This window comes from Cherax quadricarinatus, chromosome 70 (genome assembly GCF_038502225.1).
Source record: "Cherax quadricarinatus isolate ZL_2023a chromosome 70, ASM3850222v1, whole genome shotgun sequence".
NCBI lineage: Eukaryota > Metazoa > Arthropoda > Malacostraca > Decapoda > Parastacidae > Cherax > Cherax quadricarinatus.
Window position 1 is genome coordinate 8,927,403 of NC_091361.1, and position 15,000 is coordinate 8,942,402.

General features: G+C 41.3%; 1 protein-coding gene across 1 annotated transcript in view; it reads right to left on the reverse strand.

Moving 5' to 3' along the window:
• The window catches only part of LOC128702117 (neuronal acetylcholine receptor subunit alpha-7-like), a 285,395-nt gene that overhangs the window by 193,220 nt on the left and 77,175 nt on the right, over nucleotides 1-15,000 (reverse strand). The window contains exon 5 of the mRNA XM_070099890.1: nucleotides 11,788-12,004. Coding sequence (XP_069955991.1) covers nucleotides 11,788-12,004 — 217 coding nt within the window. The remainder of the gene's footprint in view (nucleotides 1-11,787; nucleotides 12,005-15,000) is intronic.

Sequence of the window (15,000 nt, forward strand, 5' to 3'; positions counted from 1 at the left end):
AACTCTACTATATAATCAAAACTCAGAACCACATGATCGCTAGCTCCAAGGGGCCTCTCGTAAGTGATGTCCTCAATGTCTGAACTGCTCAGGTTGAACACAAGATCCAGTCTTGCTGGCTCATCCTCCCCTCTCTCTCTGGTTGTGTCCCTGGCATGTTGATGCATGAGGTTTTCAAGTACCACATCCATCATCTTGGCTCTCCATGTTTCGGGACCCCCATGTGGCTCCAGGTTTTCCCAGTCGATCTCCCTGTGGTTGAAATCGCCCATTACCAGTAACTTTGCTCTGCTCGAGTGAGCTCTTCTTGCCACCTCAGCCAGTGTGTCCACCATTACCCTGTTGTTTTCTTCGTACTCCTCTCTTGGCCTCCTGCAGTTCTGTGGTGGGTTATACATCACTCCAATGACTACTTTATGTTCTCCGGACTGAATTGTACCTACAATGTAGTTTCTTTCTCCAATCATGTCCATGCCTTCCATTTCCTCAAATCCCCATCGGTGTTTTATGAGCAGTGCAACCCCTCCTCCCCCTCTACTCCTTCTATCTTTCCTCAGGATCTGATATCCCATTGGGAAGATTGTGTCTGTTATTGTCTCAGCGAGTTTTGTTTCTGTGACTGCTATGATGTCTGGGGATTTTTCACTGATTCTTTCGTTCCACTCCTTATGTTTATTCGTTATTCCATCCGCGTTTGTGTACCAAACTTTCAGTTTCTTTCTATCATTGTGGTCATGCAAGAATATTGGGGTTGGGGGAGCGAGAGCCTTGGTGGGGGCCTATATGGGGCTGTGGTGTAGGTGGGGTTTGTGATGATGGGGGTGGGGTCAGAATGCCCATAAGGGACAGCTGTTGGGGTGAGGTTTGTGATATGGGGGTTGGTGGCAGAGGGAACAGTGAGTGGGTTGTAGTATAGGTTGCTCAGTTGCGTTGGGAATGTCGTGGTTGGAGTCTTTTGGTGGGAGATTCTGTGGGGTGTGTTTGCCCTTCCTCCTGTGTCTGGGTCCTGCTCATCTTCGTCATTGCCTCTCGTTCCTCCTTGCGTCTCTGTACCCTCTCTTTCAGTGTAGTCCTTTCGTCTTGTGTTCTGTCGCGGTCGAGGTATACTCTCTGGTACCTGTTTGTCCCTCAGTCTTGTTTTCTGTTGCAGAATCCTGGTTCGAACTGATTCTTCCTTGAAAATTACTTTGACAGGCCGTATCCTTCCACTCGCAAACCACCCAATTCTCTGAAAATTTGTCACCTGGGTCATATCGCCCTCACCTATTGTTTTCATGATGCCTTCAATCATTTTTTTCTCCTCCTGTTTTATTTCTTCAAAGTTGTCCCCCTTGGCTTCTTGGAGCCCGTACACAAAAACCGACCTCGCCCTTTCCTCCTCCCACTGAGTCTCCATCTGCTTCCTCTGAGGCATTTTATTTCCTTCCATTGACATGTTCTTGCCTTCAGTCCCTGTCATATCTGGAACTTCTATTCTCAGTGAACTGTCTTTCATGACCAGCTGTCCCTTGCTACTGCAGTTGGCTGTTAGAATCTCTGCATATAGCATACCTTCATTGTCTTTGGACCTGTCATTTGATCTTAGTGTACTCCTCGTCTTTTCCCTGGCCCCACGTGGGTCTGATAAGGCCTTCGCATACGGCATGTCTCCGTTGTTGCTTACCGTCCCCTTGTCTGCGCCTGATGTCACATCTGAATTGTCATTTGTCTCTCTAATCTGTTTCAGGCTTTGCAGTTTCTCTTCTAAGCACTGTATCCTAGCTTCTGCTGCTAAGACCTGTACTTCCCACTTCCTGCACTCCTCAGCTATCCGCTCCTCCATTTTCTTACCAAGCTCTACTATCTTCCTTCCCCACTCTTCCTCCCTTTTTTTGGAGCTCTAACTCCCAGTCTTTCCTCCCTGGTTCGTCTACCAGATCTCTGGTTTTCCGTCCTCTAGAGCCACCCATGAGGGATAAGACCAAGGGTGAGAGAGAGAAATGTGAGGGGGGAGAGAAAGGGTAGAGAGAGGGAGAGAGGGAGAGAGAGATAGAGATAGAGAGAGAGAGAGAGAGAGACAGTGAAAGGAGGGTGAGGGAAAAGGCTATGAGAGAGAGAAATGCGAGGGAGGGGTAGAAATATAGAAAAAGGGAGATGGAGAGAGAAGCCTATAGAAAGAGAGAGAGAGAGAGAGAGAGAGAGAGACGGGGGGAGAGTGAGAGAGAGAGAGGGAGAGAGAGGGAGAGAGAGAAAGAAAGAGAGAGAGAAATGTGTATGTGTGTATGTATGTGTGTGTGTGTGTGTGTGTGTGTGTGTGTGTGTGTGTGTGTGTGTGTGTGTGTGTGTGTGTGTGTGTTTGTGTGTGTGAATGTATTAGTGTTTTTGTACTTACCTACTGGTAGTCACGTGTTTGTGGTTGCAGTTGCAGTTTCTGTGTTCGTGGCTCTGCTTCTCTGCTCACTGCTATTGGTTTCAGTATCTCATGGCTGTGTTCACCACATCATACATATTCATAAAATATATTTGGAATCTACTTTCATCATTTCGCTGTGTAGGTAGTTCCTCATCCTGACCACTCTTGGACTAAAGAACTATTTCCTAACTTTCCTGTGCCCCCAAATGTATTGTTAACTTCCATCTATGCCCTTGTGTACCTGGGACCCACTTATCAAAAAGACTCTCTCTGTCCATTCTGTCAATTCATTTCAGCACTTTGAACATCGTAATTATATCCCTCCTAGTCCTTCTGTCCTCTAGTGTCGTCTGGTTTAGCTCATTTAGTCTACCCTCATTAATCTTACACCTCATTTCTGAGATAAGTCTTGTTGCAAACACATACAGGTTTTTTCCTGTTGCATATTTAAATACTCTATCAAATCCGGGTTCTATTCTCCCGAGCCTGACATGTGCTGTTGTGAATCAATCCTCGCCGAGCTCGCGTCTGCATCCTTTTTCCTCTGAGCCTGCACTCTCTCCTGTCTTTTGTGCCTTACGTCGATTTTTATTAATTTGCATTTACTTGGTTAAATTTTAATATCTACTTGTCAGACCAGTGTTTCAGTTTGTCGAGAATCATTTGATATGGTTCATCTTATACTACTACTACTACTACTACTACTACTACTACTACTACTACTACTACTACTACTACTACTATTAAAAATAATAATAATAATAATAATAATAATAATAATAGTATCTTCATGTCTACAAGTACATGAACGAGGACTACAGTCCTAGTTGACATGAGTGACCTACTTCTACGTAGAAACCGTTTGTTATGCAGAGCATCTCGGGCAAATTAGGTCACTTGTGTCCCAGGATGCGACCCACACCAGTCGACTAGTACCCAGGTACCCATTATTACTAATGGGTGAACATGGACAACCGGTGTAAGGAAACACTTTCAATGTTTCCACCACTTCGCCGCGAACTGAACCCGGACCTTCACCATGCGGAGCGAGAGCTTCGCATGGTGCTGTTTTTCTTCTTAATTTTTGTCATTTGCGAACAGAGACACCTCTGTCTCTATTTCTTCCGCAATGTCGTTTTCACATACATGCAATGATAGTGGTCCAAGTTCTGATCCATGTGGAATCCCACTCGTCACACTCGCCCATCCCAACACCTACTCACTGACAGTAATTCACTGTTTCTTTCGTGTTTAGTATTCCTATTTTTTCCTGCCTACTCCTCTAGCGTTTGCCCTAGTCTCTTGTGAGCAACTTTTAAGTCCAAAAATCAAAGTTCCTCCCATTCGTCTTGCATCTGTCTAACTTTCGTTACGTTGTCATCAAGACTAACAGTGATTTACCATCTCTAAAGTCGCTCTGGCTGTTATTTATGAATCTGGGTGATGAAATGTTGAATAAGTCGAGTTCAAATGATGCATTGCTGGTGAGTGAAGAGAAATGGTGACGCGGAGTCAACAAGAGGTAGTGGTGATGAAGCACAGTGTAGGAATGGTGGAGGGTGAGTAGGAGAGACTGAGGAAGAGAATGATGTAGTATTGGCGAGGACAAGTGGCTCTTGTGGAGAGTATTACTGACAGGTAAGGGACGGGGGGGGGGTGTTGTGAGTGTTTTAGTAAAAAGGAATGATATTAATTTACCGTGTTGGTGTCTGTGTTAAAAATGTGCAAAAATGGAGCTTCAAAGTATTTGGTAGGGATGGTAAATCATGTGTTTTCTATGAGTAGCAGAGAGAGATGTAGCAGAGTTTTGGTGCCAAAGAAGTTATTTATAAAAGCACCATTTTTTGGGAGAATATTTTCTTATAGTCAAACACAATCAAAAACTTCATAGACACATAGTGAAAAGGTAAAAATTATAACATTAAAAGAGGCAATATAAATATATATATATATATATATATATATATATATATATATATATATATATATATATATATATATATATATATATATATATATATATATATATATATATGCAATAAGATCACAATTAACAGGTGATTTTAGAATATGCAAAACAACCACTGTGAAAGAATAACGAAATTCCAAGCGTTTTCGTGACTACTCACATTATCAAGGAGCAATATAAGTAATGCACCCAAGGCATATGAAGGGTCTAGACCACACCTCACCATCACATCCCACAACAAAGCAACACCTGACGCGCGACTCATAAGAAAGAGAACACTGCAGCAGGCCCGCTGGCCCAAATAGACAGGTCCTCCACGCAACCCACAACCCACAACCCCATGAATTAAGATTTATTATTTGTCCAATGTTCTCTTTCTTATGAGTCGCACGTCAGGTGTTTCTTTGTTGTGGGATGTGATGGTGAGGTGTGGTCTAGACCCTTCATATGCCTTGGGTGCATTACTTATATTGCTCCTTGATAATGTGAGTAGTCACGAAAACGCTTGGAATTTCATTATTCTTTCACAGTGGTTGTTTTGCATATTCTGAAATCACCTGTTTACTGTGATCTTATCTATATATATATATATATATATATATATATATATATATATATATATATATATATATATATATATATATATATATATATATACATATATATATATATATATATGATACCTGGATACCTGGAGAGAGTTCCGGGGGTCAACGCCCCCGCGGCCCGGTCTGTGACCAGGCCTCCTGGTGGATCAGAGCCTGGTCAACCAGGCTGTTGCTGCTGGCTGCACGCAAACCAACGTACGAGCCACAGCCCGGCTGATCAGGAACTGACTTTAGGTGCTTGTCCAGTGCCAGCTTGAAGACTGCCAGGGGTCTGTTGGTAATCCCCCTTATGTGTGCTGGGAGGCAGTTGAACAGTCTCGGGCCCCTGACACTTATTGTATGGTCTCTTAAAGTGCTAGTGACACCCCTGCTTTTCATTGGGGGGATGGTGCATCGTCTGCCAAGTCTTTTGCTCTCGTAGTGAGTGATTTTCGTGTGAAAGTTCGGTACTAGTCCCTCTAGGATTTTCCAGGTGTATATAATCATGTATCTCTCCCTCCTGCGTTCCAGGGAATACAGGTCTAGGAACCTCAAGCGCTCCCAATAATTGAGGTGTTTTATCTCCGTTATGCGCGCCGTGAAAGTTCTCTGTACATTTTCTAGGTCGGCAATTTCACCTGCCTTGAAAGGTGCTGTTAGTGTGTAGCAATATTCCAGCCTAGATAGAACAAGTGACCTGAAGAGTGTCATCATGGGCTTGGCCTCCCTAGTTTTGAAGGTTTTCATTATCCATCCTGTCATTTTTCTAGCAGATGCGATTGATACAATGTTATGGTCCTTGAAGGTGAGATCCTCCGACATGATCACTCCCAGGTCTTTGAAGTTGGTGTTTCGCTCTATTTTGTGGCCAGAATTTGTTTTGTACTCTGATGAAGATTTAATTTCCTCATGTTTACCATATCTGAGTAATTGAAATTTCTCATCGTTGAACTTCATATTGTTTTCTGCAGCCCACTGAAAGATTTGGTTGATATATATATATATATATATATATATATATATATATATATATATATATATATATATATATATATATATATATATATATATATATATATATATATATATATATATATATATATATATATATATATATATATATATATACATACACACACAAACACACACACATTTATATATATATATATATATATATATATATATATATATATATATATATATATATATACATACATATATATATATATATATATATATATATATATATATATATATATATATATTTTTTTTTTTTTTTTTTTTTTTTTTTTTTTTTTTTTTTTTTTTTTTTTTTTTTTTTTTAATATATAGGATGGGGTCCACCTCTGGTGTAATATATATCTGGTGTAATATATATATCTGGTGTATATATATATATATATATATATATATATATATATATATATATTTATATATATATATATATATATATATATATATATATATATATATATATATATATATATATATATATATATATTATCACACCGGCCGATTCCCACCAAGGCAGGGTGGCCCGAGGAAGAAAAACTTTCACCATCATTCACTCCATCACTGTCTTGCCAGAAGGGTGCTTTACACTACAGTTTTTAAACTGCAACATTAGCACCCCTCCTTCAGAGTGCAGGCACTGTACTTCCCATCTCCAGGACTCAAGTCCGGCCTGCCGGTTTCCCTGAACCCCTTCATAAATGTTACTTTGCTCACACTCCAACAGCACGTCAAGTATTAAAAACCATTTGTCTCCATTCACTCCTATCAAACACGCACACGCATGCCTGCTGGAAGTCCAAGCCCCTCGCACACAAAACCTCCTTTACCCCCTCCCTCCAACCTTTCCTAGGCCTAACCCTACCCCGCCTTCCTTCCACTACAGACTGATACACTCTTGAAGTCACTCTGTTTCGCTCCATTCTCTCCACATGTCCGAATCACCTCAACGACCCTTCCTCAGCCCTCTGGACAACAGTTTTGGTAATCCCGCACCTCCTCCTAACTTCCAAACTACGAATTCTCTGCATTATATTCACACCACACATTGCCCTGAGACATGACATCTCCACTGCCTCCAGCCTTCTCCTCGCTGCAACATTCATCACCCATGCTTCACACCCATATAAGAGCGTTGGTAAAACTATACTCTCATACAGTCCCCTCTTTGCCTCCAAGGACAAAGTTCTTTGTCTCCACAGACTCCTAAGTGCACCACTCACCCTTTTCCCCTCATCAGTTCTATGATTCACCTCATCTTTCATAGACCCATCCGCTGACACGTCCACTCCCAAATATCTGAATACATTCACCTCCTCAATACTCTCTCCCTCCAATCTGATATCCAATCTTTCATCATCTAATCTTTTTGTTATCCTCATAACCTTACTCTTTCCTGTATTCACATTTAATTTTCTTCTTTTGCACACCCTACCAAATTCATCCACCAATCTCTGCAACTTCTCTTCAGAATCTCCCAAGAGCACAGTGTCATCAACAAAGAGCAACTGTGACAACTCACACTTTATGTGTGATTCTTTATCTTTTAACTCCACGCCTCTTGCCAAGACCCTCGCATATACTTCTCTTACAACACCATCAATAAATATATTAAACAACCATGGTGACATCACACATCCTTGTCTAAGGCCTACTTTTACTGGGAAATAATTTCCCTCTTTCCTACATACTCCAACTTGAGCCTCACTATCCTCGTAAAAACTCTTCACTGCTTTCAGTAACCTACCTCCTACACCATACACATGCAACATCTGCCACATTGCTCCCCTATCCACCCTGCCATACGCCTTTTCAAAATCCATAAATGCCACAAAGACCTCTTTAGCCTTATCTAAATACTGTTCACTTATATGTTTTACTGTAAACACCTGGTCCACACACCCCCTACCTTTCCTAAAGCCTCCTTGTTCATCTGCTATTCTATTTTCCGTCTTACTCTTAATTCTTTCAATATTAACTCTACCATACACTTTACCAGGTATACTCAACAGACTTATCCCCCTATAATTTTTGCACTCTCTTTTGTCCCCTTTGCCTTTATACAAAGGAACTATGCATGCTCTCTGCCAATCCCTAGGTACCTTACCCTCTTCCAAACATTTATTAAATAAGTGCACCAACCACTCCAAAACTATATCCCCACCTGCATTTAACATTTCTATCTTTATCCCATCAACCCCGGCTGCCTTACCCCCTTTCATTTTACCTACTGCCTCAGGAACTTCCCCCACACTCACAACTGACTCTTCCTCACTCCTAAAAGATGTTATTCCTCCTTGCCCTATACACGAAATCACAGCTTCCCTATCTTCATCAACATTTAACAATTCCTCAAAATATTCCCTCCATCTTCCCAATACCTCTAACTCTCCATTTAATAACTCTCCTCTCCTATTTTTAACTGACAAATCCATTTGTTCTCTAGGCTTTCTTAACTTGTTAATCTCACTCCAAAACTTTTTCTTATTTTCAACAAAATTTGTTGATAACATCTCACCCACTCTCTCATTTGCTCTCTTTTTACATTGCTTCACCACTCTCTTAACCTCTTTTTTTCTCCATATACTCTTTCCTCCTTGCATCACTATATATATATATATATATATATATATATATATATATATATATATATATATATATATATATATATATATATATATATGTATATCCGAAGGAGACTCGAACCTACGAACCTTGGAACAAGGTACGTAGTGCTATATCATTCTCACCACACTGGACAATACTTTGGCGCCTAGCACAATGCTAGACGTTGATCCAAGGCAGTCAGCTTTCAGGGAGAAGGATTACAGCTTTTCATCTCATCCCCTGCATGCATCAGCCTTACAAGAGATTTTAACAATGCAAGGAATTCGCAAGAGCAGGCGAAATATATATATATATATATATATATATATATATATATATATATATATATATATATATATATATATATATATATATATATATATTGTAACCACGGACGAGTGGTTCTTGATTACCATGAGGCAGGCCAGTACAACATGGGTTCTAATCCTATATCATTATGTTGAGCCGAGTGCTACACTGATCTTGAATAATTTCTGTTCTGCATGTACTCTACGCCTTAATAAAGAAATTAATGAAGGCAGTTTATTTGTTAAGCTTATCGTTGGGGGTAAAGCAGTGGTATAGAGAATATGAAGCAGTGAGCTTCGTAAGGGCCATTTTAATGTTGTTGTCATTATATTATCCAGATTCACTCTTCCTTTATTCACAGTTTTATATTGCAGACATTACCTGGAGACCTGGAGTTTACCTGGAGAGGGTTTCGGGGGTCAAAGCCCCCTGGGCCCGGTGTGAGACCAGGCCTCATGGTGGATTAGGGTCTGATCAACCAGGCTGGTCGCACGGAAGCTGTTGTACGAACCACAGCCCAGTTGGTCAGGTACTGACTTTAGGTGCCTGTCCAGTGCCTTCTTGAAGACAGCCAGGGGTCTTTTGGTAATCCCCCTTACGTATGCTGGGAGGCAGTTGAACAGTCTTAGGTCCCGGACACTTATTGTGTTGTCTCTCAGTGTACTCGTGGGGCCCCTGCTTTTCATTGGGGAAATGTTGCATCTCCTGCCGAGACTTTTGCTTACATAGGGAGTGATTTTTGTGTGCAGGTTTGGTACCAATCCCTCTAAGACTTTCCAAGTGTATATTATCATGCATCTCTCTCGCTTGCGTTCGAGGAAATACAGATCAAGGGCCTTCAACCGTTCCCAGTAGTTTAGGTGCATTATCGTACTTATGTGTCCCGTGAAAGTTATTTGTACACTCTCTAGGTCTGCAATGTCGCCAGCCTTGAAGGGGGCCGTTAATGTACAGCAGTATTCCAGCCTAGAAAGTACTAGCGATTTGAAGAGAATCATTATGGGCTTGGCGTCCATGTCCGCATGGAGTCTCGCGGAGTCTTCGATGGAGGTCATTGCCATGGTAATCGGGGTGTCATCCGCAAAGGAAGACACGGAGCTTTGGCTTACATGTCTGTCTATGTCAGAAATGAGGATGAGGAATAGAAGGGGAGCGAGTACTGTGCCTTGTGAAACAGAGCTTTTTATTGTGGCTGCCTGAGATTTTACTCTGTTTACTATTACTCTTTGTGTTCTATTTATCAGGAAGTTGTAGATCCATCTACCAACTTTTCCCATTATTCCTTTATCACGCATTTTGTGTGCTATTACACCATAGTCACACTAGTCGAAAGCTTTTGCAAAGTCTGTGTATACTACATCTGTATTTTGTTTATCCTCTACAGCATCCAGGACATCGTCATAGTGGTCCAGTAGCTCGAACAGGCAGGAGCGACCTGCTCTAAACCTGTGTTGCCCTGGGTTGTGTAACTGATGGGTATCTAGGTGGTTGGCTATCTTGGTTCTTAGAACCCTCTCAAAGATTTTTATGATATGGGATGTTAGTGATGTCGGTCTGTAGTTCTTTGCAATTGTTTTACTGCCACCTTTGTAGAGTGGGGCTATGTCTGTTGTTTTTAGTGTGTGTGGGATGACCCCCGTGTCCATGCTCCCTCTCCATAAAATGCTGAAGGCACGCAATAGGGGTTCTTGCAATTCTTGATGAACACGGAGTTCCACGAGTCTGGGCCTTTGGCAGAGTGCGTGGGCATGTCATTAATTGCCTCTTCAAAGTCTTGTGAAGTTAGAATAATATCCGAGATTTTTGGGATGACCATATTTTGGGTTTCGTTCGTAAGGAATTCATTTGAATTGTCGATCCTTAGTTTAGGCAGTGGCTCGCTGAACACTGAGTCATATTGGGACTTTAATATCTCACTCATTTCTTGGCTATCATCTGTGTATGTCCCATCATGCCTAAGCAGGAGCCCAATACTGGATGTTGTTTTTTTTTTGGGATGGTCAAAGGTGCATGTCCCACAGCAGGTACTCAACAGTGGGAGAACACTTTCTAGTTGCGTAAACGACAACGAATCCAGCGCCTTCAAACAAGTCAACACTAGTGTGGCATTCAAAACCATGTTCGAGCTGTCCCGACCCAACGCCAGCCATCATCACAATACAGAAGCAGGAGAATACAAGATCCCAGGCAGTGCGTGCTCTAGTCTCATCACTGCGACACAACACAACCTTCATACACAAGTATGAATGTAAACCTTATAACCAGAAGAGCGCGTGCTTTATAGACAGAGGCAAACATGCAGTTCTCATGGCTAGATACCTGCAGAATACGTCATTAAGAAAAACCAAAAGGTTACAAGACGCCGTTTTAGATCAAATATCATACAGATCTCCAAAACTATAGATGAGGATCAAGCGACATATGATGTTGTTAAACAATTGGTTATAATCTTCTTGAAGAGAAACTTCCAACAGGTGATTCCTACAGGTGATTCACACTACCATTGAAATCACTGCTACAGCTTACAATTGACCTACAATGATTCAAGGATTAAAGACCATAGAATATGTTAAATAGGGAGGAAGAAATGAAACAACTACGCTTCACCAATGACCTGTATATAATGTTCCTTTCCATTACTCATGATATGACTTGATGAAGCTATCCTGTGTGGTAAAACATTATCTAACTTAATTAACAGTATCCTCAGTACCTAGAGCAATTTTTAATTTTTGTCTACGATACAATTATACAACAGATCGTAGTAGATTACACCAATTCCAAGGAGCCGAACATAGTTAGATATTACGTTGTAAACACAACTTAGGACACAGCATAACACAAAAATTATACTGTTGAGTATGAGATCGAGGAATAGACAAAAAAATCAAGTTAACGCTGAGAAGACTTACCTATGCCGTTGATAAGCACACAAGGAAGGATCAGGTTGAAGACGTAAAACATAGGTCTCCGTCGAAGTTTGATAGTGAAGGTTATATCTGGGTAAGGTTCAGGGCAGCAAGAGTAGTAGGTAATGTTTTTAGCCGCCGTGAACGCAACCAAGTCAAACTCTCCGTTGGACTTGTAATTCGACATGTCGCCCTCGTCCATTTGCTTCATTAGGTCAAGCTGAAACATGAAAGAATTCACTTCGGGTTACATGTTAAAGTTCAGCTTATTGACAGAAATGGTTGTAGTGCTGTGATTTCGTTGACAAATTCACCTGCCCTGAGGAGGTGTTGCTGTCAATGGAAGCTTTAACAGAAAGATGTTGCTAAACAGCACCATTAACCAAAAACATATTTATGAAAGATGAAGTTGTAAAATTAGTATGATAATAACAGCCTGATAAAGTACGCCCTTGAAAAACAGGTGCTCCTTGTAGATCTGAAAACCTTAAACAGATACACAAGATGAGAAATTAGACACATGTACAACTCTTGGGTATCTTTATTGAGGAAACGTTTCGCCACACAGTCGCTTGCCTAATTCTTGGGCACGACCTACTTCAACATTGAACAAATGTTACACGACCTATGACTGCTGCACCTCTCCTGCCAACGGTTTATAAGCTCCTTCTCAGTACGTATGCCGTATTCTATTCAAGATTGATGGACTGACCACATCGACTCAAGGTTGAGGGACTGATTACCTCATTCTCCTCCTGTTCTTCAAGATTCTCTTTTGTATGGACTGATGAAGCCACTGTGTGGCGAAACGTTTCCTCAATAAAGATACCCAAGAGTTGTACATGTGTCTAATTTATCAACAAGTCGGTTCTCTGAACCATTCATCTACAAAAGATGAGAAACATGTCGGTTATATGCGTTAAAGTAACGTCCACATGGCCAGTGCTTGTACGTCTATTAGGCTCAACCGTAAGAAGCAAAAGTATATTATTATCTACTTAATTCTTTACCTAAAATTTAGTTGAACGTTCTTTGTCTTCCTTCTCGAGGCTGAAATAATAAGATTAACTTCATCTCAAAATATCTGATATATTAATTGTCTGTTATTTAATCGTTTTTCTGAAAACAGTGTATTTTTTGAGCCCAGTTTTTACAGAAAATCACTTGAAAATTGATCTTAATTAATTTTAATTGTTTTTCCTTCAGCATGAAAATAAATTAATGCTCATTCGAGTTAAACATTTGCAGCTTCACTTTTATAATAATATCCGATACAAAATTTATATTTAATATTTTCTTCATTTATCGTTGCAACTAGTGAGCGGCTTCCACAACGCACACACACAAACACATACACACACACACACACACACACACACACACACACACACACACACACACACACACACACACACACACACACACACACACACACACACGCACACATACATACACACACACACACACACACTCACAAACACACACACACACACACATACATGCACACACACGCGCATCCACACTCACACACACTCAAAACACACACACACACACTCACACACACACACACACACACACTCAAAACACTCACACACACACACACACACACACACACACACACACACACACACACACACACACACACACACATACACACACACACACTCATCAACAGAATCCAACGTGGTTTCAGGGACGGGAAATCCTGTGACAAGAGAGAGAGAGGGGTGGGTGGATTGTATTTTCTTGGACTGCAAGAATGCCTTTGACACATTTCCACACAAGAGATTAGTGCAAAAACTGGAGGACCAAGCAGGGATAACAGGGAAAGCACTACAATGGATCAGGGAATACTTTTCAGGAAGACCGCAGCGAGTCATGGTACGTGGAGAGGTGTCAGAGTGGGCACCTGTGACCAGCGGGGTCCCACAGGGGTCAGTCCTAGGACCAGTGCTGTCTCTGGTATTTGTGAACGAGGGGATGGATCTAAGCAGTCTTTTGCAGCAGTAATTTTAGGCCATCATGGTGTCTGGGAGATGATTAATGAAACAGCAAAGGAGATGTTTAAATCAGATCCATAGAGACAGAGGGAAAAGAAATGGGAAGAGGAGAGGGAGAGGTCAATAATTATTCATGAGCTTCAGGAGGCTGAAGGGCAGACCTATGAAAGAAAGCATTGGGAGAAAACAGGGATTAAGAACATCATTGCAATAACAGGAGAGAGGGACATGTCTCAGGTAGAAAATTTTCACAGACTTGGGAGGTATTCGAGGGAAAAAAATAGACCAATCAGATTGACATTCAAGACAGATGTGGTACGGAACAGGATACTACAACAGAAACTAATGTTAAAGGACTCTCCAGATTATCAAAAAGTGTTCCTCAATCGAGGCAGAACACGAAAGGAAAGGGAACAACTGAAAGTGAGAGCAAGACAGAACCAGTGGAAGGAAAGAGAGATAAGACAGGCAACGACTGACAGGAAAACTCAGCCTTTGGGGGAACATCAAACACATATTCTTACAGAAACCTCTCAACCCCTGTCACCACATATCAACCAAACACAGTAAACAGAAAAAAAAACTCACTCCATAGCCACCTTCCCCCTAAGCACTAATTCGACAATCACAGCAGCTTCCCATAATATTGTGCCCTGCCTCCCACCCTCCCTGCCTGCACCTTCCTCTTCCATCTCCCAAAATACAGTAATGGAAAGGAAGCTAAAGGTATGGTACACCAATGCAGATGGAATAGCAAATAAGAGTGAAGAGTGGCAAGAACGCATCATTGATGCATCACTTGACATCATAGCACTAACAGAGACAAAACTTACAGGGATGATAACAGATGCAATTTTTCCACCTGGACATCAGATTATGAGGAAAGACAGAGAACAGAGGAGGGGGAGGAGTAGCATTGCACAAAAAAAAAGTGGAGTTTTGAGGAGATGGGAGGAATGGAAAGAAGGGAAACAGACGACTTCATTGTAGGAACACTTCAGACTGGTGGTTCAAAAGTGATGATAGCAGTGATGTATAACCCACCACTTAACAGTAGGAGAACAAGAGAAGAGTATGATGTGCGCAATAGGGCAATGGTGGATACACTAGCTGAAGTGGCCAGGAGGGCTCATATGGGTAGGACAAAATTGCTTATAATGGGGGATTTCAATCATAAAGAGATTGACTGGGAAAACCTACAGCCACATGGGGGGAC